The following is a 22,426-nucleotide window of genomic DNA, read 5'->3' on the forward strand; positions in this document are numbered from 1 at the left end:
TTTTTAGATTAATCTTATTAATATTTCCTCAATAATAATCAAATAGGAGAGAGAAGGAAAGAATCAAGAAAGATATTGAGGGTGTCTAAAAAAAACATATTATATTAACTAATTCAATTAACATTCTTAATCTATTCAAATTAGATAATTGAGTTATAGGTTAATGAGTATCTAGATAAGCAATATCTGCATTACATAAAGTTAAAATGAAAATTAAGCTATCTCTTTATTAAATAGTGATTATTGCTGTTGTTTTTATTATTATTAGTACGACTGCTACTTCAATAATAAATTTATGATTTGATAATCTATATATAAGGGTGAAAAAGGTATAATGCAATATGTTACGCTCAGGCCCAAAAAAAAATTAATTATTCAATATCTTACCCACAAGGCATTCAGTTTCAATAGGTCCATGCACGCAGATAATGACCATCATTGTCAATAAACTACAAAAGTCTGTTCGATTGTGCTTTCGAAAGCTCTACCACTTAGAATTCTTCATTGTTGCGTCAATTTGTGATATAATTAGATAACAACAGCCACAAGTTTATAATTAATTAATCTAGTTATATATAATAAAAAATAATTGATATCTTTTCCCTTGCATAATAACCTCAAAGATTTTGGAAGATTATGCTTCGATACCTCTTTTACAAATAAGCAAAAGTACATACCTTTTTTTTTTTTTAACCTGAAAGCAAAAGTGCATACTTAACTCTTTAACTTTGTATAAAATTTTAATTTGGTATCTTGGTTTTATAAAGCTTTTTTTTTTTTTATGGCTGTAGCCTTAATATCGTTGATCACAAAATGATAAATTTTTTATCCCTCTGGCAGATGGCAGCTCGGCAAAGGGCGATTTTCTTAAAAAGAAAATAAAGGTCATTATCCGTAAATTATAATTTATTTTTATTCTTTGATTTTTTTTTTTTACTAAAATTTTAGATTTTTTTGTGGATGACTCTTAAAATGAAATTTTCCCGATAAAAAATTGCATAGAGCGCAATGATCAATCTAGGCGAACAAATTTTATGGTCTGTTTGGATTGCTAAAATAATCGATTATGACAGCCAAAGTCATGATTTTTGTCGTGTGCTACTATTGTCAACTTGGAAAAATATAATAAAGTGATGCTTCAATTTTGAAAATTTTAAATAGTCACTTCAATAACGAAAATTTTATTTTAGTTACACATGACAAAGTAGGAATTTTAAAATTAGTCGAAATGGTCAAATTGCCTTTATGTCATTTGTGTTTATTCTATGAGAATATTATGTACACAAGTTGTTGATTATGTTATGATATTTATTAATATTGTTATATGACTTATCAACCATGTTACAAAAGTTAAAAAGTTTTTAATTTATTAGAGATTTAGAAATTTCTCAAAGTCAAAATACTGTTAAGATCACGTAGTGAATAATATTATTAGAGTTGTTAATTTCATTATGAGAGTTGCTTACCATGTTACTAAAAGTGGAAAAATCTCACTTTCAAAATTCCCTCGAAGACTGATTGCTAACTACATTACCAAACTTATTAATACCATTATATAACTAGTCAATCATATTATATAACTTGAAAAATTCTCAATTTATTATACACTCATTAATCTCTCAAAGACTTTATGATATGCAAGTAAAGGCCAAATATTCATCTATACATTTAATTATATTATTTATGTTTACTATTAAAGCAAATTCTATCATAACTTGCATAAAACAAATTATTTCCAACTTCAATAGCACAGTTAACAATTATTGTAATAATATTAGCAATTATAATAATGCTATTCATCATGTGATCTAAGAGGTATTTTGATTTTGAGAGATTTTTGAGTATCTGATAAGTTGAGAATTTTCCAACTTCTATATTGCGGTTGAAAAGTCATGTAACATTATTCACAAATTTGGTAATGTAATTAACAACTTGTTTTCAAGATATTTCCATAAAATAAGCACATATGACGTAAGGTCAATATGGTCATTTCAACAAATTTTAAAATTTATATTTAGTCATGTAAAACTAAAATGAAATTTCCTTATTGAGGTGACAATTGAAGTGTTACTTTATTGTCATTTTTTCTATGAGTTTTTCCATTTCATACTTAATTTTGGCATATATAGAGTGTTTGCTTATGACTTTAGCTTTTAGTTTATGTTCCTTCCCATTCAAAAGATAAGCATGAAGTCTTTGAAGGAACTTGATTTTTTTTTTATAAGTATTAATTGAGATTTATCTAATCATTTAATTTTTTTTTATTTTTACTCCTAATTAATTATATATTCGTCTCATTTATTTTTCTCTACTCATTTTGTCTCAATCATTTACCATCTCCATAAATACGGATGTTTTAGGAAAATAAGTTGCATTTTTTTACATAATTATTACCTTTAACCAAGTTTAACCAATTTTTTGAATTGTGTAATTTAGTTATATGATGCTTATATTTTGAGCTGAAGGTAATAATTAATTTTGACATGTAGTTATTTGAATTGTGTTATAAGAACAAGAGGTTATTACTAACAAACTGTTAGTTGAGGTGCTAAGTGGCCTCACCCCGTAAGGAAGAGAAAACAAGTTTAATCTTCGGGAAGCACACTTGTTAACAGGGTTTTAACTTTAAACATCCTCAACTCATCAGAAATTAGTCACAAGTCCAAAGTGACTTATGAATACCCTAAATTACACCCAAAAAAATAAGGTGTTATTTGGATTAGCTTTTAAAAATGGTTTTAGGAGAAAAGATGAAAACCAGTTGGAGAAAGTGATTTTAATAAAATAAAAATATTTGGATAGATGTTATGAAAATCACTTTTTATGTACAAATTACTAAATAAAACATAAATTATTAATATGACAATTAGATAAATGACCAATTTTAATACATTTTTGTTTAAAATAATAAATTACTAGAATGATATGTTTTTGTTCTTGCCAACATAATAAATGATACTCTCTCCATTGTTTCTCATAGTAGCGTTTTTAGGTACAAGAAATAAATCTTCATTGTTTGAAATTTTAAATTAGTTTTTTTACTTTTACCCACATTAGATATATACTATTGATAATCTCTTTACAATAAATTTTCACTCACTATCACTAAGAAGCTACTGATTGAGATGGTAAGTGGTCTCACTTCCATAAAAATACATTTGTTGGGAAGGCTTTTACCCTTAGTGCTCCCGACTTAACAGAACCTAGTTTCAAGCCCAAAGTGATTTAAGAATACTCTGAGTTGTACTAAAAAAAAGATTTCACTCATTATATCTTATATGCTTACTTTACAAAGGTATAATTGAAAAAATATGCATATATCTTACATATTTATTGCTTTTAACTAAATTTAATTAATATTTTAAATCATATGATTTTGGTAGTTGTTTCTTATAATAAGAAATGGAGAAAGTATATGAATATATATAATTAATTAGTAAATAATATATGTATATATTTTTATAAAATATAGGATCAAATATATTTATAGATAAATAACAAGAAAAATTCCACACAGCCCCTGAACAACACAATTTATTAATTTAAGGTCCCTTAAAATCTCAAAATAAATAAGAGGTCCCATGAGACCTGAGAGTAATATAATCTAAATAAACAATTATGTGATTGTCCCTATCCTAATTGATAAGCTCATGTGCATGAATTAACAAGTCAATGAGAAGTTATTGACAAGTCATGCGGTAACAGTTAACAACTAAATTAATAGGATAATATAATCTCCATATAAGATCAAATTATTACAAAAGAGTATTATGTAACAATCTTTAAGTTGAAATCATATGTGATCAAAGCATACACACTAATATTAGATGGAATAATGAGCTTATATCATAATTTTGTTGAGGACAACCATTAACAAACTTATGAGTATTGATTAACAAGTCAATAGGAAGCTATTGAGAAGTCAAAGAGTATTGGTTAATAACTAAATTTATGAGATAATATAAACTTAACATAAGATCAAATTATAACAAAAGAGTACAAGAATTTTCCTTAATTTTATCTTATGTGAAAGTTATAGTATCTTATAAATTTAGTTGTCAATTGACATTTTTTGACTTGTCAATAGGTTCCCATTGATTTGTTAATATGTACCCATGGGCTTGTAAATGGCTGTCTGCAACAAAATTATAATATAAATCCATTATTTTATCTAATATTATTGTCTATGCTTTGGTGACACATGATTTCAATTTAGAGATTATTATATAATACTCTTTTGTTATAATTTTATTATATGTAGAGTTTATATTATCTTATAAATTTAACTGTCAACTAACTTTTCCTGACTTATTGATAGCTTTCTATTGACTTGTTAATTTATGTCAATGAACTTGTTAATTGGAGACAAGGACAATGACATAATTTCTTACTTAAAATATATCACTCTCAAGTCTCACGGGATTTTCTATTCATTTTGAGATTTTAAAGAACCTTAGATTAATAAATCGTGTTGCTTGGAACCTATATGCAATTTTTCCTAAATGATAATTCCATCCCAAAGATTTTAAACATCAAATGCCATATGTGACAATCGTTCTTCCAAAAACCTATTTAGATTAAATCAAATAATTTATTCGGAAGATTAACTATGATAGAAAAGAAGAAATCTTAAAATTATAAAACCACCATCATAGTTAAAAAAAATAAACTTATATCACGAGCAATGTCAATCATTAATTGGGCCTTGGATTTCCAAAATCTAAAAATATCATTAAATCATTAGCCTAAACCAAACTCATATTTTCAAATATACGAATTAACAAATCATTTCAATATAAGTTATGAAGCCCATTAGTCAAAAGCCAACACTTTCAAAAGAGCATAACATGCAAAGTCTTAAAAACCTCTAGCCTTTTAACGGCTCCCCATATCAGGTAGTAATAATTAAAAGTATTAGTTTACAATATTAGAGTATATGAGCCCTATGTGGTAATATATAATAAATCAACACATAGAACAAAAGCAGGGAGGCTATACAAGCTATAACAGTACACTATGCCTCCGGAACCTTCCTTGATGGGCCACCACCTGAACTATGACCTGAAAATAGTAAAAACCACAGGGTGAGACAAAAGTTTCAGTAACCAGTTTTCCAACTCATCATACATACTAACACGTGCTTGTGAAGTGTCAAGTAGGACAGTTATTAATTCTTAAGAAATATAGATATATCCATAGGAATATAATTTCAATCATCCAAATCCTCACTATGGGGGCTAACACACAAATCATATAAGTCTATTCTTCACTATGGGGATCAATCAGACATATAGATCTATCCCTCACTCTGGGAGATGAATAAGAAGTCACAAAGGTCTATCCCTCACTATTGGGGACGAAAGAAGTCAACCAATGTGCACCAATGGCAGCTTTACCATGTGGTAGAACATGACCAATTCAAAATCCAAATAACAACCAATCATCCACAATAAAACGAGAAATGTCTCAATCTTTTCTTAGTATAATCCATAAAATATAAATCATATATTTTTTCAAACTTCTCAATCACAACTCCAAAAATCCCACAAGACAATTTTCATAGCTCAAAAGGTATAACATATCTACTTGAATTTCAAACAACACATCATTATTCTAAAATATCAAAACACTCACAAACAACATATTAGCATATATAACAAGTGGAAAGTGGTTATCTCTCACCAAAGAAATAGTAAGGATTACCACAAGGTCAATCCTTTGCTCAACCAATAATTAATCTACACAATTAATATAATCACATATTAATATAAACTAATTAATTAATTAATTAAGCTTATATATATTACTTAAATTTTTAATTTAATTTAATTCAATTCAATTTAATTTTTATTCTAAATTTCTCGCAACTCTCATAATCCAAAATTAAGTATTTTAGAACTAATTTATTATTTACTTTTGATAAAAAGAATTTTTCAAAATTTTCAAATATGAAATTATTATGTTCTAAATTCTAAAAATCTCATTTAAACTTTAAACTTCAAAACCAAACTATCAAAAATTTAATAGTACCTCAAATATTTATAAATAAACAATCTAATCAAAATTTTAATGCTATAACTATCTTATATATTTTTTCATAAATAATAAACTTTTTAGCTAAAATAATTATTTTAAAACCTTCAATTACCCAATAAATAAAACTAAACCAATTAAAATTTTAATAATATGTCAAAAAACCCAAATAAATTATTTAATTTAAATTTAATAGGTAAAAATATGATATATGTCATATATAACAGATTTCTCAACTAAACAAATTAATTTAAATATTAACAACTAACAAATGAGCAAATCTAAACTAATTAAAATTAACTACTCATTTATCTCTAAATTTCTATGGTCATCTATTACTACAATTCAATAATTACACCATACCTAAAACTCAAAATTTATCTAATCATTATAATAATACTGTCATTAGAAAGCTTAAAATATATAAAAAAATATTCATAAAGAAAGTTTGATAAAAAGAAGTAATTTTATATATCTAAATTATCTTTAACGCAAAGACTATAGCTCTGCTCTTGCCATCTCTCTCTCTCTTTCTCTCTTTCCCTCTTTCTCTCTCATACCCTCATGTTCAGCCTCCCACTCTCTCTCTTTTATTCTTCTTTTTCCAACTAATCTTTTATTTTTTTTCTTTCTTCATTAAATACTCCTTGCCCCAAGTTCTTCCTTCTTAATTCAATGCTTCAACTTTCCCCCGGATTCGTCAGAAAGCTGTTTCCTTTTTTTTAAAAAAATAAAATTTTATTATTTTATTATAATAATAAAATATTAATATTTTCTTTTTTTTTGAATTTTTTTTCCTGAATCAATGACAAAAGGCATCGTCAAGAATACTTCGAGATGAAATGCTGTTCTTTGGACAAAAGAGACTTGCAGAAACATTTTCAGAGAATGTCTGAAAAATATTACATGCTTCGAGGAGCTAATGATGTCAATCTCAGGCATACTTTTATTGCCTCTCTTCCAGATGAACTGCAACCAGAACTTCATAGAGCTATCAATGCACTCCACAGAAACATGGCTGACATTTCCATTGGAGAAATATATCAGTTGGCATTAGCAACTGTGGATAACCTCTGTGAACAACAGAAGTTCTTCAAAGGAATGCTGAAAGGACAGTCAAAGCTCAGGCATGCTTGCAAGAAACCGCATCTGAAAATAAAGTGCAAAGATGATAAAGATTGCTCTTGTTCTACCAAGAGAAAATCTCATTATCGTCGATTCAGATATCCAAAGGGTTCTTATTCTAGGAGAAGATCCAGAAAGCCTTTCTTGAGATATTTTAAGAGGCGCAAGCCTTATTCAAAGAAATCTGACCGATGTTACGTATGCAAGAAAAAAGGACATTTTGCAAAAAATTGTCCTAACAAGACAAAAAAGGATGTGAAGATGCTGGAACATTTGCAGACTGTTCTCATGATCAACGAAGATGAAGATATAGAATCTGTGATTGAAGAACAAGATGCTCAGAATGAAGAAACACAATATGTTCTTCCTTTCTCTGAAGATGAAGAATTTGATTCTGAATCCTTATCCCAAGAAGATGATGATCCTCAAGGGTATTTATATTCCCTTGAACAGCCTGTGCATCCGTCTTCTTTCCTTGGTTCCCTGGCTTCCCAGCCAGATCACAACAAAGTCACTCCCAAGCCAAATGTCAAAATTCATATCCTTCCAGGAAGATATGAAAAGCCAATTCCTGTTATTGCTTTTATTGATACTGGAGCATGCAGAACCATCATGAATCCTGATATTCTTCCTTCTGAAGCATGGATCCCTTGTGATCAATTTTTCCTTACTGCTAATTCAAAACCATTCAAGATTGAATGGATCACTCGCAGGAAGATTGGTATTCAATTCTTTCCAGGATGTGTTCTATGGATGAAAGTTCTTGGTAGTGATCTCCCGGGGAAAGATATTCTTATTGGATTCGATACTTATTACCATACTAGGAATCTTCAAGTCTTGCCTAAAGGAATTAGATATAAAAATTTCTTTAGTGCATATACTGAAATTCCTAATCTTTTTTAGATCCAACAAGCACCACCAGGATATGAAGATATTCGAGATCATCTTCTCAAGTTTTGCGCTGATAGTCATCAACAGTTCTCTCATCCATTTCCATTATGGAAAAATCAAGAGTTTTTCATAAAACTCCCCTTCAAGAAGAATGAAGATATTAGTCCCACAAAAGCCTCTCATCCAGGAATGAATCCAGAAGATCTCAAACTCGCTAAAGAAGAATGTGCTGCACTTCTCAAACAAGGCCTTATTGAACTAACAAAATCTAATTGGGCTTGTCAAGCATTCTATGTTGAAAAAAGATCAGAAATCAAAAGAGGGAAGAAAAGGTTAGTCATCGACTATAAGCCTCTTAATATTTTCCTTCAAGATGACAAATTCCCTTTACTAAAGCCCAGTTCACTTACAGTCCATCTTAAAGATGCAAAAATCTTTTCCAAGTTTGACCTCAAAGCAGGATTTTGGCAATTGGGTATTCACCCAGAAGATCGACCCAAAATTGCTTTATGTATTCCAAACGCCCAATACCAATGGACTGTCATGCCATTTGGGCTTAAGGCCGCCCCATCACTGTTCCAAAAGGCCATGACCAGAATCTTTGAACCTATGCTTGATAACCTCCTCATTTACATTGATGACCTTTTACTTTTCTCAAAAGATGAGGATTCCCATAAACTTTTATTAACCCAGTTCGGGGAAATAATTGAAAAATATGGGATTATGTTGTCGGCAAAGAAAGGAGAAATAGGTGTTAAGAGCATAGAGTTCCTTGGAATGCATTTTGAAAATGGTCAATATTATCCTGGACCACACATTATAGAAGAATTACTCAAATTCCCAGACGATAATCTCACAACAAAGCAAATCCAACAATTTCTGGGGATTATTAATTATCTTCGGGATTTTATCCCTCATGTGTCAAATCATACCAGCCAGCTGTCCAAACTTCTCAAAAAGAATCCTCCCGCGTGGGGGACAGAGCAGACCTCAGCTGTCAAGACCCTTAAAAGAATTGCACAGCAACCACCTCCTTTAAAGATTCCTGACAAGGGACTGCGAATCCTCCAGACTGATGCTAGTGATGACTTTTGGGGAGCTGTCTTGATTGAAGAGATAGATGGAAAGAGATTTTACTGTGGACATGCAAGCGGACAATTCAAAGAGTCAGAAAAGCATTATCATGCTACCTACAAGGAGATCCTTGCTATCAAAAGAGGAATCGAGAAGTTCAGCTTCCATCTCAGTCCTTATCAATTCAGAGTAGAAATGGACAATACGTCTTTTCCAAGAATGCTTGATCCCAAGGGAAAGACTTTGCCAGACAGCCAATTACTCCGGTGGAAAGACTGGTTCTCTCGCTATAAATTCACCGTCCATCATCTCAAAGGTCACCAGAACATCATAGCAGATTTCCTCACGAGACCTCAGAAAGTTTCCCAGCCTCCGAAACTCTTGTCACTCTCCAGACCTCAACCTCTTTTCATCCTAACCATCTCTGAACCAGAAATGCCTCACAGAATGAGAGCCACCATTTTCCCTCCTGGATCCCGTCTTGAATCTCTAGCAGATGTCCAAAAATTGGATTTTTAGTCTGTCCGTCAAAGTTGGATCTGAAAGCTTGATGTTGAAGTTTGGGGCCATAGTAAGGATGACACTACCATTGCTAAGAGTGGTTAAGACAGCACCAATCAAAGCATTACTGTAGGTAGTATAGGTAGTACCGACTAGAGCAACTTTAGTAGTGGTTGGGATTCCTTTTCTCCCATAGAGTGTAAGGATAAGACGTACAGCACCAATATGGAGATGGGTATAACCTTGAGCTATCCACTCGTTGATCAAAGGTTGAGGTATGTCAATATTGACATATTGTTCAGAGGAAGAGGCAGGAAGACCACAGTTTTCTAGTCTGGTAGACTGGACAATTTCTTTAACATGGGGTATTCGGGTGGAAATCAGGTTTCTAACATTTTTGGTGACATGGTTGGTACGGTGATAAAGGCTATAAGGACTGAGAAGAGGTAGATCTGTTTCCTGAACTCTAGCATCTTCAGGAAGATGATCTATCTCAACAAGATTCTCTATTTTTCTAGAGAGAGTTCTACGAACAGAGGAAGGAAGTCTTTGTGGGATGAAGGAAGAAGAAAGGCGAACGGGTTCAAGGCTGTTTGAGGTTTCACTCATGATAAGATTATATCTTCTTACTCACCTTCACAAATAATATCTCACTTCTGTCAAGATTGTGCTGGCTCTGATACCACACTCGGGGTGTTAGCTGAACCAGACCAAGCTAACATAGTCTGATATCCAAGGCTTTAGTCCAGGTAAGGTAACTCATTCTCAACTCATCGACAGGCTACGTTAGGACTCTCAGCTTTGAATGTCGGATCTAGGATAACTGGAAAGATTGTCACTAAACACTCCTTCATGGATCGTGGTCAGATTCTATTTTCTGATGCACAGGATCCTCTTAAAGAGGCAAGTGCAGAGCATACTTAGAATCTCTGGCGACAGAAGAAAGACACTATAAGTGAGGCTTTCAGAAGAAGAGAGAAATTTAGAGAGAGCTCATGAGAAAAGCACACTAGTATTATATAAGGAAGTCAATACAACTCCTTATGCCTGTAACTGATGGCAGAGTGGGGTTTATATAGACGCTCGGGGTCACTACATGACAAAGTCCTAATAGTACACCTCATTATGACGGGTAGATGTAATAGTAGATGTCATTATGACTTAACATTTAATAATCACAACTACTAACTACCAACTACTCTCATAATGACACCTAATAATGGTAACTACTCTACTTATTACAAGAGGAAGAAATAGACTACAGGACAAACTACTTTAATAAAGTAAAAGTGGATGGCGACATAAAGTAGGATTCTGACGGGTCCCACTTTATCTTCAGAGTATCCCAAAAGGAGATTTTCTGATAATGATGTTCCCTAGTTTTTATAAATAGGCTCGTGGCTAGGGGATAGGTTCATGATGCCTTCTGGGTCAGGGTCATCTGAGTCATAGTGTCTCCTTGAGTAGTAATAGTCTTCGAGCTCCGGATTAGGGTCATTTTGGTTAGGATCCTGGGATTCTCCTGCAAGGAATGGGAGTTGTGGCTGGAAACTTGGCTGAGGGAGATAGAGTCCTTCAGGCTGAGTGAGTTGGATCTGTGAGTCTTCTTGATAAGGGTCTTCAGAGGCTTCTGTCTGTGGAGGGACCTGTGACCTATTTAGTGGAGGTCTGACAGCACTCATGATGAAATCTCTCTGGAATTCTTCAAGTGTTGTATTGCTGGCTGACGGTGAGATTGGAGGGAAAGGTCCAAGAGAAAGGCACGAAGTGTCTTCTCCTGTGTCAGGCTGGTTTAGTGCAGTTAATGTCTTCCCAATTTTTTCCATTAATAATGCTTCCTTTCTTGGCCATGAGGGGGTGGTGACCTGAAGGATCAGATGGTTGTCTGTGTAAAGCCTCTGGTTAGCACTTATACCATAGTTCCTGAAAAAGGTATACAGACAGAAAAATCTTTTTTGTTTGGGAGTTGGTAAGTCCCAGATATTATGTTCCTTGAGAATTTTTCAAAGTTTTCCTCTCCAGTAGGGAAGAGGAGCAAGCATCTCAAAGAGTGAGGTAAGAGGAGAATTTTCATTTCTGAAGTCATTCAGGTGATCATGAACGACTACAGCTGAGAAGGCTATGGCACAGGTATAATTGGCTGAGACAGACCAGATGTACCATAAAAGTTCCTCTGGTATGGGTCCTTTGATGATGGGAACAGTGAGGTAAGGAGCATCGGCATCAAAGTGCTGGGGTTAAGGATGAATTCCGGTGTCTACAAAAACACGGTGGAGCCAGTAGAACATGGTGCTCGTGGCAAGGTTTTGGACATCTGCTGGAGATTCAGGACGGGATCCAGGAGGGAAAATGGTGGCTCTCATTCTGTGAGGCATTTCTGGTTCAGAGATGGTTAGGATGAAAAGAGGTTGAGGTCTGGAGAGTGACAAGAGTTTCGGAGGCTGGGAAACTTTCTGAGGTCTTGTGAGGAAATCTGCTATGATGTTCTGGTGACCTTTGAGATGATGGATGGTGAATTTATAGCGAGAGAACCAGTCTTTCCACCGGAGTAATTGGCTGTCTGGCAAAGTCTTTCCCTTGGGATCAAGCATTCTTGGAAAAGACGTATTGTCCATTTCTACTCTGAATTGATACGGACTGAGATGGAAGCTGAACTTCTCGATTCCTCTTTTGACAGCAAGGATCTCCTTGTAGGTAGCATGATAATGCTTTTCTGACTCTTTGAATTGTCCGCTTGCATGTCCACAGTAAAATCTCTTTCCATCTATCTCTTCAATCAAGACAGCTCCCCAAAAGTCATCACTAGCATCAGTTTGGAGGATTCGCAGTCCCTTGTCAGGAATCTTTAAAGGAGGTGGTTGCTGTGCAATTCTTTTAAGGGTCTTGACAGCTGAGGTCTGCTCTGTCCCCCACGCGGGAGGATTCTTTTTGAGAAGTTTGGACAGCTGGCTGGTATGATTTGACACATGAGGGATAAAATCCCGAAGATAATTAATAATCCCCAGAAATTGTTGGATTTGCTTTGTTGTGAGATTATCGTCTGGGAATTTGAGTAATTCTTCTATAATGTGTGGTCCAGGATAATATTGACCATTTTCAAAATGCATTCCAAGGAACTCTATGCTCTTAACACCTATTTCTCCTTTCTTTGCCGACAACATAATCCCATATTTTTCAATTATTTCCCCGAACTGGGTTAATAAAAGTTTATGGGAATCCTCATCTTTTGAGAAAAGTAAAAGGTCATCAATGTAAATGAGGAGGTTATCAAGCATAGGTTCAAAGATTCTGGTCATGGCCTTTTGGAACAGTGATGGGGCGGCCTTAAGCCCAAATGGCATGACAGTCCATTGGTATTGGGCGTTTGGAATACATAAAGCAGTTTTGGGTCGATCTTCTGGGTGAATACCCAATTGCCAAAATCCTGCTTTGAGGTCAAACTTGGAAAAGATTTTTGCATCTTTAAGATGGACTGTAAGTGAACTGGGCTTTGGTAAAGGGAATTTGTCATCTTGAAGGAAAATATTAAGAGGCTTATAGTCGATGACTAACCTTTTCTTCCCTCTTTTGATTTCTGATCTTTTTTCAACATAGAATGCTTGACAAGCCCAATTAGATTTTGTTAGTTCAATAAGGCCTTGTTTGAGAAGTGCAGCACATTCTTCTTTAGCGAGTTTGAGATCTTCTGGATTCATTCCTGGATGAGAGGCTTTTGTGGGACTAATATCTTCATTCTTCTTGAAGGGGAGTTTTATGAAAAACTCTTGATTTTTCCATAATGGAAATGGATGAGAGAACTGTTGATGACTATCAGCGCAAAACTTGAGAAGATGATCTCGAATATCTTCATATCCTGGTGGTGCTTGTTGGATCTAAAAAAGATTAGGAATTTCAGTATATGCACTAAAGAAATTTTTATATCTAATTCCTTTAGGCAAGACTTGAAGATTCCTAGTATGGTAATAAGTATCGAATCCAATAAGAATATCTTTCCCCGGGAGATCACTACCAAGAACTTTCATCCATAGAACACATCCTGGAAAGAATTGAATACCAATCTTCCTGCGAGTGATCCATTCAATCTTGAATGGTTTTGAATTAGCAGTAAGGAAAAATTGATCACAAGGGATCCATGCTTCAGAAGGAAGAATATCAGGATTCATGATGGTTCTGCATGCTCCAGTATCAATAAAAGCAATAACAGGAATTGGCTTTTCATATCTTCCTGGAAGGATATGAATTTTGACATTTGGCTTGGGAGTGACTTTGTTGTGATCTGGCTGGGAAGCCAGGGAACCAAGGAAAGAAGACGGATGCACAGGCTGTTCAAGGGAATATAAATACCCTTGAGGATCATCATCTTCTTGGGATAAGGATTCAGAATCAAATTCTTCATCTTCAGAGAAAGGAAGAACATATTGTGTTTCTTCATTCTGAGCATCTTGTTCTTCAATCACAGATTCTATATCTTCATCTTCGTTGATCATGAGAACAGTCTGCAAATGTTCCAGCATCTTCACATCCTTTTTTGTCTTGTTAGGACAATTTTTTGCAAAATGTCCTTTTTTCTTGCATACGTAACATCGGTCAGATTTCTTTGAATAAGGCTTGCGCCTCTTAAAATATCTCAAGAAAGGCTTTCTGGATCTTCTCCTAGAATAAGAACCCTTTGGATATCTGAATCGACGATAATGAGATTTTCTCTTGGTAGAACAAGAGCAATCTTTATCATCTTTGCACTTTATTTTCAGATGCGGTTTCTTGCAAGCATGCCTGAGCTTTGACTGTCCTTTCAGCATTCCTTTGAAGAACTTCTGTTGTTCACAGAGGTTATCCACAGTTGCTAATGCCAACTGATATATTTCTCCAATGGAAATGTCAGCCATGTTTCTGTGGAGTGCATTGATAGCTCTATGAAGTTCTGGTTGCAGTTCATCTGGAAGAGAGGCAATAAAAGTATGCCTGAGATTGACATCATTAGCTCCTCCAAGCATGTAATATTTTTCAGACATTCTCTGAAAATGTTTCTGCAAGTCTCTTTTGTCCAAAGAACAGCATTTCATCTCGAAGTATTCTTGACGATGCCTTTTGTCAATGATCTAGAAATCACCAATGAATTCCTTGTGAATGAGTCCCAAAAGAGTTCCTGCATTATCAACTCTGGCTGCTGCCATCTTCTGGTAATCACTGAGACTTTGATACCATTCTCTTAGTGTTCCTGTTTGTCTTGAGAGAAATTATGTAAGAACTTCTTCAAGAGTTGCATCATGCCTGGCAAGCTGCAGGTCAATCCATGCCCGAACTCATGGAGTCTGTCTCTCTATTTTTCTGGAGGGAGATCATCAAAAGTGAAACATGGACCTGTAGTAGGTTTATAGTCTGTTCTTCTTGGCTCAGACGTATGAGGAACAAATGGGTCTTCATCAATAGGGTCTTCAACTGTAGGATCTGGTTGGACCATTGCTACTTTAGAGATATCAGCATGATATGCCTCAGAATCAAAACTGTATTCAATAGAGGAATCAGACTCAGTTTCAGAGGTTCCATCTGTTGATGATTGATCTTTGTTCACGGATTGGAAAGTGGCTATGGTTTTGTTTGGGTCAGCAACTTCTTTTCCTTTTTCTTTATCTGGAAGAGAAGTTTGTTTTGGTGGAGATGATGGTGGAGTTCTTATTACAACTCCTTGAGAGGATGGTGTTGGTTCAATAGGTTTAGTGTATGAGGATGATGAGTAGAAAAGTCTTTCAGATGAAGGGAAGTGAGGTGGTCGTACTAGAGGTTTGGGAGGAGGGTTTGGCTGGATAGGTGAAAGAGTTGGTTGTCGGGGTTTTCTCAATTGTCTTAAAATAGGATAAGACATTTTGAAAACCTTGCTGTAATCAGATTCTCTGGGATAAGAAAGAGGTGATGTTGGATATGTGGGAAGTTGGAAACTAGAAGGGTAAGATGGATAAGGGTCATAGATGGTTTGTGAATGATCTTTAGCGATGTCTGACTCGATTCTTTGCAAATCCTTTCGGATTTGTGACAGTTCTTGCTCTTTCTTAGTAAACTCTGGTCCAATATACCCTTTCTCGATAAACCGCTTCAAATCTGCATCCAGTTGATAAGCTTGAGAAGTCAGAGTCATATAAAGCTGTTTGACTTGATCAGAGACTTGGTCAAGCCTGCTCGTCAGAGTATCAGTTCTAAGAGTCAGCAGGTCAAGCTTTGAATCAATCCTTGTCAGAGTTCTATTCTGGCCGATCGCATTCTGGGTCTGCCAGTTAAGAACTTCTTCTGCTGCTGAGACTGGTCTAGCTTCACCAGTAGGAGAGATTTCTATTGGAATAGAGAAAGGTCTTGCTGTAACCTTTGTTTCCTTGTTGGTTCTTCTTTCAAGAGGAGGGAAGTCCTGCTCATACGGATCCATCATTGCTATACACGGGATGGATTGTTGGATGACAGGAATCACTGGATCTGGCCTCTGTTTAGGGAGGAGATTTTCATGTCCTGTTTCTTTCAGCAAATCATACAGAGATAATCTACTAGAAGGAACAGTAGGGACAGGAGCCTTCCAGTTTCTAGCTTTCTGCTTCGGACCGTGATCATCATCATCATGGTGATGATGGTAATGTTTATGGGAACAAGGAGATGTGTTCTTCTCCTTTTTCTTCTTTTTTATGGCATATCTGATGGGGTAAGACCATCCAGCTTCATCTTCATCGTGAGACGCTTCCCACCAGTAAGGTGTATCACACTCACAATCAGGATCACATTCTTCTAGTGCATGATCCCAAATGAAATGGCCATTTATATGAGACACATAACATGGCTTGGCATTCTGGTCTACCCAAGCAATTGGAGGGTCTCGCTTAGATGGAACATAGGCTGGAGTGTCCCGTCCTGAATCTCCAGCAGATGTCCAAAACCTTGCCAGGAGCACCATGTTCTATTGGCTCCACCGTGTTTTTGTAGACACCGGAATTCATCCTTAACCCCAGCACTTTGATGCCGATGCTCCTTACCTCACTGTTCCCATCATCAAAGGACCCATACCAGAGGAACTTTTATGGTACATCTGGTTTGTCTCAACCAATTATACCTGTGCCATAGCCTTCTCAGCTGTAGTCGTTCATGATCACCTGAATGACTTCAGAAATGAAAATTCTCCTCTTACCTCACTCTTTGAGATGCTTGCTCCTCTTCCCTACTGGAGAGGAAAACTTTGGAAAATTCTCAAGGAACATAATATCTGGAACTTACCAACTCCCAAACAAAAAAGATTTTTCTGTCTGTATACCTTTTTCAGGAACTATGGTATAAGTGCTAACCAGAGGCTTTACACAGACAACCGTCTGATCCTTCAGGTCACCACCCCCTCATGGCCAAGAAAGGAAGCATTATTAATGGAAAAAATTGGGAAGACATTAACTGCACTAAACCAGCCTGACACAGGAGAAGACACTTCGTGCCTTTCTCTTGGACCTTTCTCCAATCTCACCGTCAGCCAGCAATACAACACTTGAAGAATTCCAGAGAGATTTCATCATGAGTGCTGTCAGACTTCCACCAAATAGGTCACAGGTCCCTCAACAGACAGAAGCCTCTGAAGACCCTTATCAAGAAGACTCACAGATCCAACTCACTCAGCCTGAAGGACTCTATCTCCCTCAGCCAAGTTTCCAGCCACAACTCCCATTCCTTGCAGGAGAATCCCAGGATCCTAACCAAAACGACCCTGATCCAGAGCTCGAATACTACTACTACTCAAGGAGACACTATGACTCAGATGACCCTGACCCAGAAGGTATCATGAACCTATCCCCTAGCCACGAGCCTATCTATAAAAACTAGGGAACATCATTATCAGAAAATCTCCTTTTGGGATACTCTGAAGATAAAGTGGGATCCATCAGAATCCTACTTTATGTCGCCATCCACTTTTACTTTATTAAAATAGTTTGTCCTGTAGTCTATTTCGTCCTCTTGTAATAAGTAGAGTAGTTACCATTATTAGGTGTCATTATGAGAGTAGTTGGTAGTTAATAGTTGTAATTATTAAATGTCAAGTCATAATTACGTCTACTATTACATCTACCCGTCATAATGAGGTGTACTATAGGACTTTTTACATCATATCATAATATTAAAAAAAAAAGAGTAAACATATATAAGACTAATTTATTAATTATATAATTAATTAATAATTAATATGTGTGTGTATATATGTTTATAAAATATAATATTAAATACATATGGGAAGGTTTTGATGGCCTTTTTGTTCAATAAATAATTTTTAATTTAAAATTCAAGTTTTATAAGTTATGAATACCCTAGTCGTTGTTCAAATACCATGTGCAATTTTTTTTCACATGGACTACAAGCAATTTTTTTATTCTTTAAGAAGAGGATTATGATATTAGGCATTTTTATCCAAATATTATAAACAGTAAAGGTAATTTCCCAAATATTACACCGTGGCTGCATTTTATAGAGCTCATTTAGGCTGTGATAAACTTCCACTCTAACAATTAAATTATAGAATTTTGGTCCCTTAAATTTTTTTTATTTAAAATATTGATCTTTATAATTTAATAAAAACTTGACCAATTTTGTCTCTTCAAGAATCAAAAGTCATTATTCCAAAATCGAGGGACTAAAACTAAAATTTGTCCCAACTTGAGAATTAGAGATTATATTAACCCATTATATAATGTAGTATAAAATATTTATAGATCTTTTCTGATCTCTAATATATCCAAATCTACACATAAATAAAAATATTAAAAACTTTAAGTACACGAAATCGCTCAAAATAATATGATAAATAATCATTGAAAAATTAATGTAATTAATTTATTTATTCCCCTAAATTAGAATAATTTGTCTCATAAAAAAAGAATAATTTGATAAACAATCACTGAAGAGGTAATTTAATTAATTTATTTATTTCCCCTAAATTAGAATAATTTGATAAATAATCACTGAAAAATTAATTTAATTAATTAATTTATTCCCCTAAATTAGAGCTTTGGATATATTAGAGATAAAAAAAAATATCTATAAATTTATGTTATAATTAATTAATTAATTTCTTCTAAATTTAAGTGTCAAGATAGAAATTAATTTTGCTACAAAATCTAATTATATTTTTCTTATTTAAAAGGAGATACAGAGCAAAAGAAAATGGAGCAATAGATATGAAGGGAATGGCGTAGCAACTATAATTTCCTCCAAAATGCAAAAGGCAGGATGTGTGGCAAATGCACATGAAACGAGGTATTTAATTATAATTTTCACCTAAAATGAAAAAGAAGAAGATTGAACTCATTCACAGCCTGAACTGAGTTCCAATTTTTTGCTTTTAAAAAAGTAAATGTCAGTTCACCCAAAAAGAAATTGTCAGAGCCGAAGTTCACAGCATATTAGTAAATAGTTCTCACAACGTAGTATTTGAAAAATTACTTTTACTGTTTATAGTATTTTAATTAAAAATGCAGATTATTCTATTTGCCTATATATTAGATGCAAAATTATTGATTGCAGATTCGCTTGAATTAATAAGATAGGCCATAAGAGAGGTTTAGTGGTGACCTTTCAAAATGGGAGACGCAAGGGAATCTTTCATAGGCCCCACTTTTATAAAAATCAATCTTGCTTTCGCCCAAAATCCTTCAAGATTCTCTTTAGTGGTGTGTAAAGGCTGGCCTACGTTACGTATTCAGGGCAGCCTCTCTTTATTGAAAGGGAAAATACATTTACGCAATTAATTAAGATCGCGGACCTTGTCATGGGGAACTAAATGGTCTCGAGTCACAACCCAGCATATTTTCAAAGAAGCGAATGCGCTTACCCACGGAGTTCGTTTCTCCCTAATACCCGCCGTCCGTTTTCTCCTGTCATGATTATTGGATCAAAATTTCAATAGTCTAAATTTAATATTTTATAAAAACAAATATTAATCGTCTGATTCTAAATATAAAACATATTTTATAGTGTAATTTATATTCTAAAATAGGTATTATTTTTAGGACTGGAAGGAGTATCATAATTTTAAATAAAAAATATATAAATAAATTTAGGGATTATTCAGAATAGCATATAAGCAGCTTTATGATAAATAATTTATGGAATACGAGATAAGTATTTGAGAGGATTTTTGTCTCGGCTTATATAAAGTGTGCTTATAATCACTTAAATAAGCTAAAGATGCCTTAAACTAGTGAAATTTGATTTGAACAGTTTACAACTCTATAATGAAGAAATTGGAAAAAATTTGCTTTATGATAACGATCTACATATGTGAATTGTTCATATCAAATTTTGACTGTTTAAATTTATTTATACATCTTTTATCTAAAATTGTAATAATATTTATTTTTATAAAATGTTAAATATAAACCATTGGAATTTTGATTCAATGATTGTGAAGGGAAAAGAAGAGTAGTGGAGGAAAAGAGGACGGAAAGAATAACGGAGAGATTCTAGATTTCTAGTCCTATACTGATTGGTTAGCTAATTAGTCATTAAGCTAATGAAGACAATTTCAACTATTTTCTCTTATTCAAAATATAAGAAGTCTTCTTAAAAGAAATTTTGGTTCAAATGTAAGAGGTTGACAGGATAGTTAAATATAGTTTTTCACTTTTCCCTGAGAAAGAGTTTTAAACGCATGAGAGAGAGGAGAGATGTGATAAATAATAAAAGCATATTTGAAAAGTAATTTATTATTTTTCAACCAAATTCATTAATAAGGATAAAATAGGTAAATTTTATCAATTTGATACTCCTTATTTAATAGCCTACCGGTTTGTGTAAATTAATTAATACTAATCTGATTCTATTTATAAGGCACTTTCAGCATATTTCACATAGACAAAAAAAAACCTCTTAAAATGCATTAACTTTCCATTAAAATATAACAATTTTTAAATTTACTCATATTTAATATATACACCTTTCAAAAGAGATAACTACCTACATTATAATAAATGAAGGATAAATTAGCATATTCATGTTGAAAATTTAATGAAGTGACCTCTAAATAGGATCAAAAAATTTTCTCTTTTTACCCTATAAATAGGACCAGAAGAGTAACATCTTATATTTTGGACCAAAGATAAAAGTTTGCCTAGGGATTCTTCATTTTTTTTAATGAATAAAATTTAGATGTGTTTTTATATTTTTTTTCTTTTTCAGAGTATGTTTTCCAAATTTGCAATTTAGCTTAAATGACATATATGGAAAAGTTTTTGGAGGGGAAACATAATAAAAAAAATTCCTGTTGAATTTGAAAAAGATATATAGGTTATATTGATTACTCTTGAAATAGTTTAGACAAGTCAGAATTTGTCAAGATTATCTATTTGTTATTTTAAAATTCAATATGTATCTTTTTTTACTATTTTTCCTTTTGAAAGTAAGTTTAGTTGCATTTCAAAAATTTTCTAAGACTACAATATGCTTAAAGAACACTTTCAAAAATACTTACATAATAATTATTAATAAAATTCTCATATCATGAGCTTAATTTGAATTCACGTTTTTGTACTATATATATGAAGCTAATTCCTTGCTAATTGGATCAACTTATGTTAATAAATATTCATATTTATAATTTATTTAAATGATGGTGAATTATTAGAAATTCATGTTTTGAAAATTGAAAGAAATCATAGTTCATGATTTAATGATTTGAGTTAATTAGATAATCAGATCTTAATTAGACAGTCATTTTCTATTGATTTGCAAAACTTACAACTAATTTATGTAATATACTTTTCTTCAAGTTTTTTTTTTTCCAAACAAAGGCCAGCTTTGGATACATTTCCACGCCCTCCTTAGGCTTCATTACTTAAATAAATAAAGAAAATGAATCTTATGTTTTCCTTCCAAAGAAAAACTATATTGGAGGTACCTATAATTTCTTTCAATTTTTAGTTTAGTATCTGTGTCTTTTCTTCTTAATTAAATTATTTAATTTTATTTTTTAGTAACAGCAGTTTTTGTAACTTTGTTCTATTAGCATTTTTAATTTCTATGCAAGTATTAACGATATTAATAGAGCAAAATTAAAGATTTAATTAAGAGAAAAAAACACATAGGTATCAAATTAAAAATTGAAAAATGTATAGGTACCTCTAACATGGTCTTCTCCTTTCCAAATGCTGAAAATAAGAGTTTTAATTGGCTTGGTGTTTTCTTATCCTTGGGATGTAAATGTAAGGATTCCACTCAATTACATCTAAAAACAACTTGTAAGCCTTATTATGACCGTCATTCATTGGTTGTCTGTGAATTCCATCATTAAGAAGTGTATCCACAGCTTTTTGTACCAGTTTCTCCTAACACATTACTAATTTTCCTGGCGTCAACCTACTTATTATTAATAGATCAATAAGAGTATTATTTCGATAGATAACTCTTTGATACGTCTAATTTTTAATATAAAAACTAGTTGGGGTTTGATTTAACTAACTTATTAATTGATATATAATATTATATTATATAGGGATATTTCAAGGTATGTTTGTAATAATTAATTCGTTTATTTGGCTTTCTTAATATACCCAAATTTATTAAACAGCTCTTATATTAAATAGCAGAATGGGGCATACGATTTGCAATATTAATGCTTTTATTTGACATTGATTTGTTTGTTTTGTGGTTAATAATGAATTAGATTGTTTTTGGACCCAAAAAAATGAATTATATTGTTAGTAGGGCAAAATTTTGTCCAGCGACAGCTCGGAAAGGTCTTAAAGGTCCCATGACTTTTTGTATCCAATAAGCATTTTAAAAGTCTTGTGGGCCAGCA

The 22,426-nt window shown here is 33.2% G+C and overlaps 2 protein-coding genes across 2 annotated transcripts; one reads left to right on the plus strand and one right to left on the minus strand.

Annotated features, from left to right (window-relative positions):
* The first annotated feature begins 6,921 nt into the window (after positions 1 to 6,921).
* On the plus strand, positions 6,922 to 9,642 carry LOC114754141 (uncharacterized). The gene is made up of 2 exons (XM_028942901.1): positions 6,922 to 7,992; positions 8,062 to 9,642. The coding sequence occupies exons 1-2, from the start codon at positions 6,922 to 6,924 to the stop codon at positions 9,640 to 9,642; spliced, it is 2,652 nt and encodes an 883-aa protein (XP_028798734.1).
* Positions 9,643 to 11,861: 2,219 nt separating this feature from the next.
* On the minus strand, positions 11,862 to 14,636 carry LOC114754142 (uncharacterized). The gene is made up of 2 exons (XM_028942902.1): positions 13,566 to 14,636; positions 11,862 to 13,496 (listed from the first exon to the last, which is right to left on the minus strand). Exons 1-2 carry the CDS (start codon positions 14,634 to 14,636, stop codon positions 11,862 to 11,864), a joined length of 2,706 nt encoding a protein of 901 aa, XP_028798735.1.
* Between the last annotated feature and the right edge of the window lie 7,790 nt (positions 14,637 to 22,426).

This window comes from Neltuma alba, unplaced genomic scaffold, assembly GCF_004799145.2.
Source record: "Neltuma alba isolate B1F8T4 unplaced genomic scaffold, ASM479914v2 tig00010087_pilon, whole genome shotgun sequence".
NCBI lineage: Eukaryota > Viridiplantae > Streptophyta > Magnoliopsida > Fabales > Fabaceae > Neltuma > Neltuma alba.

What these genes read in the sequence shown, in the direction of transcription:
- LOC114754141 (XM_028942901.1), top strand. Translation starts at nt 6,922, where the DNA reads ATGTCTGAAAAATATTACATGCTTCGAGGAGCTAATGATGTCAATCTC. An exon ending in ACCATACTAGGAATCTTCAA is followed by an intron (nt 7,993 to 8,061) that starts GTCTTGCCTAAA and finishes AATCTTTTTTAG; the next exon opens with ATCCAACAAGCACCACCAGG.
- LOC114754142 (XM_028942902.1), bottom strand. Translation starts at nt 14,636, where the DNA reads ATGTCTGAAAAATATTACATGCTTGGAGGAGCTAATGATGTCAATCTC. An exon ending in ACCATACTAGGAATCTTCAA is followed by an intron (nt 13,497 to 13,565) that starts GTCTTGCCTAAA and finishes AATCTTTTTTAG; the next exon opens with ATCCAACAAGCACCACCAGG.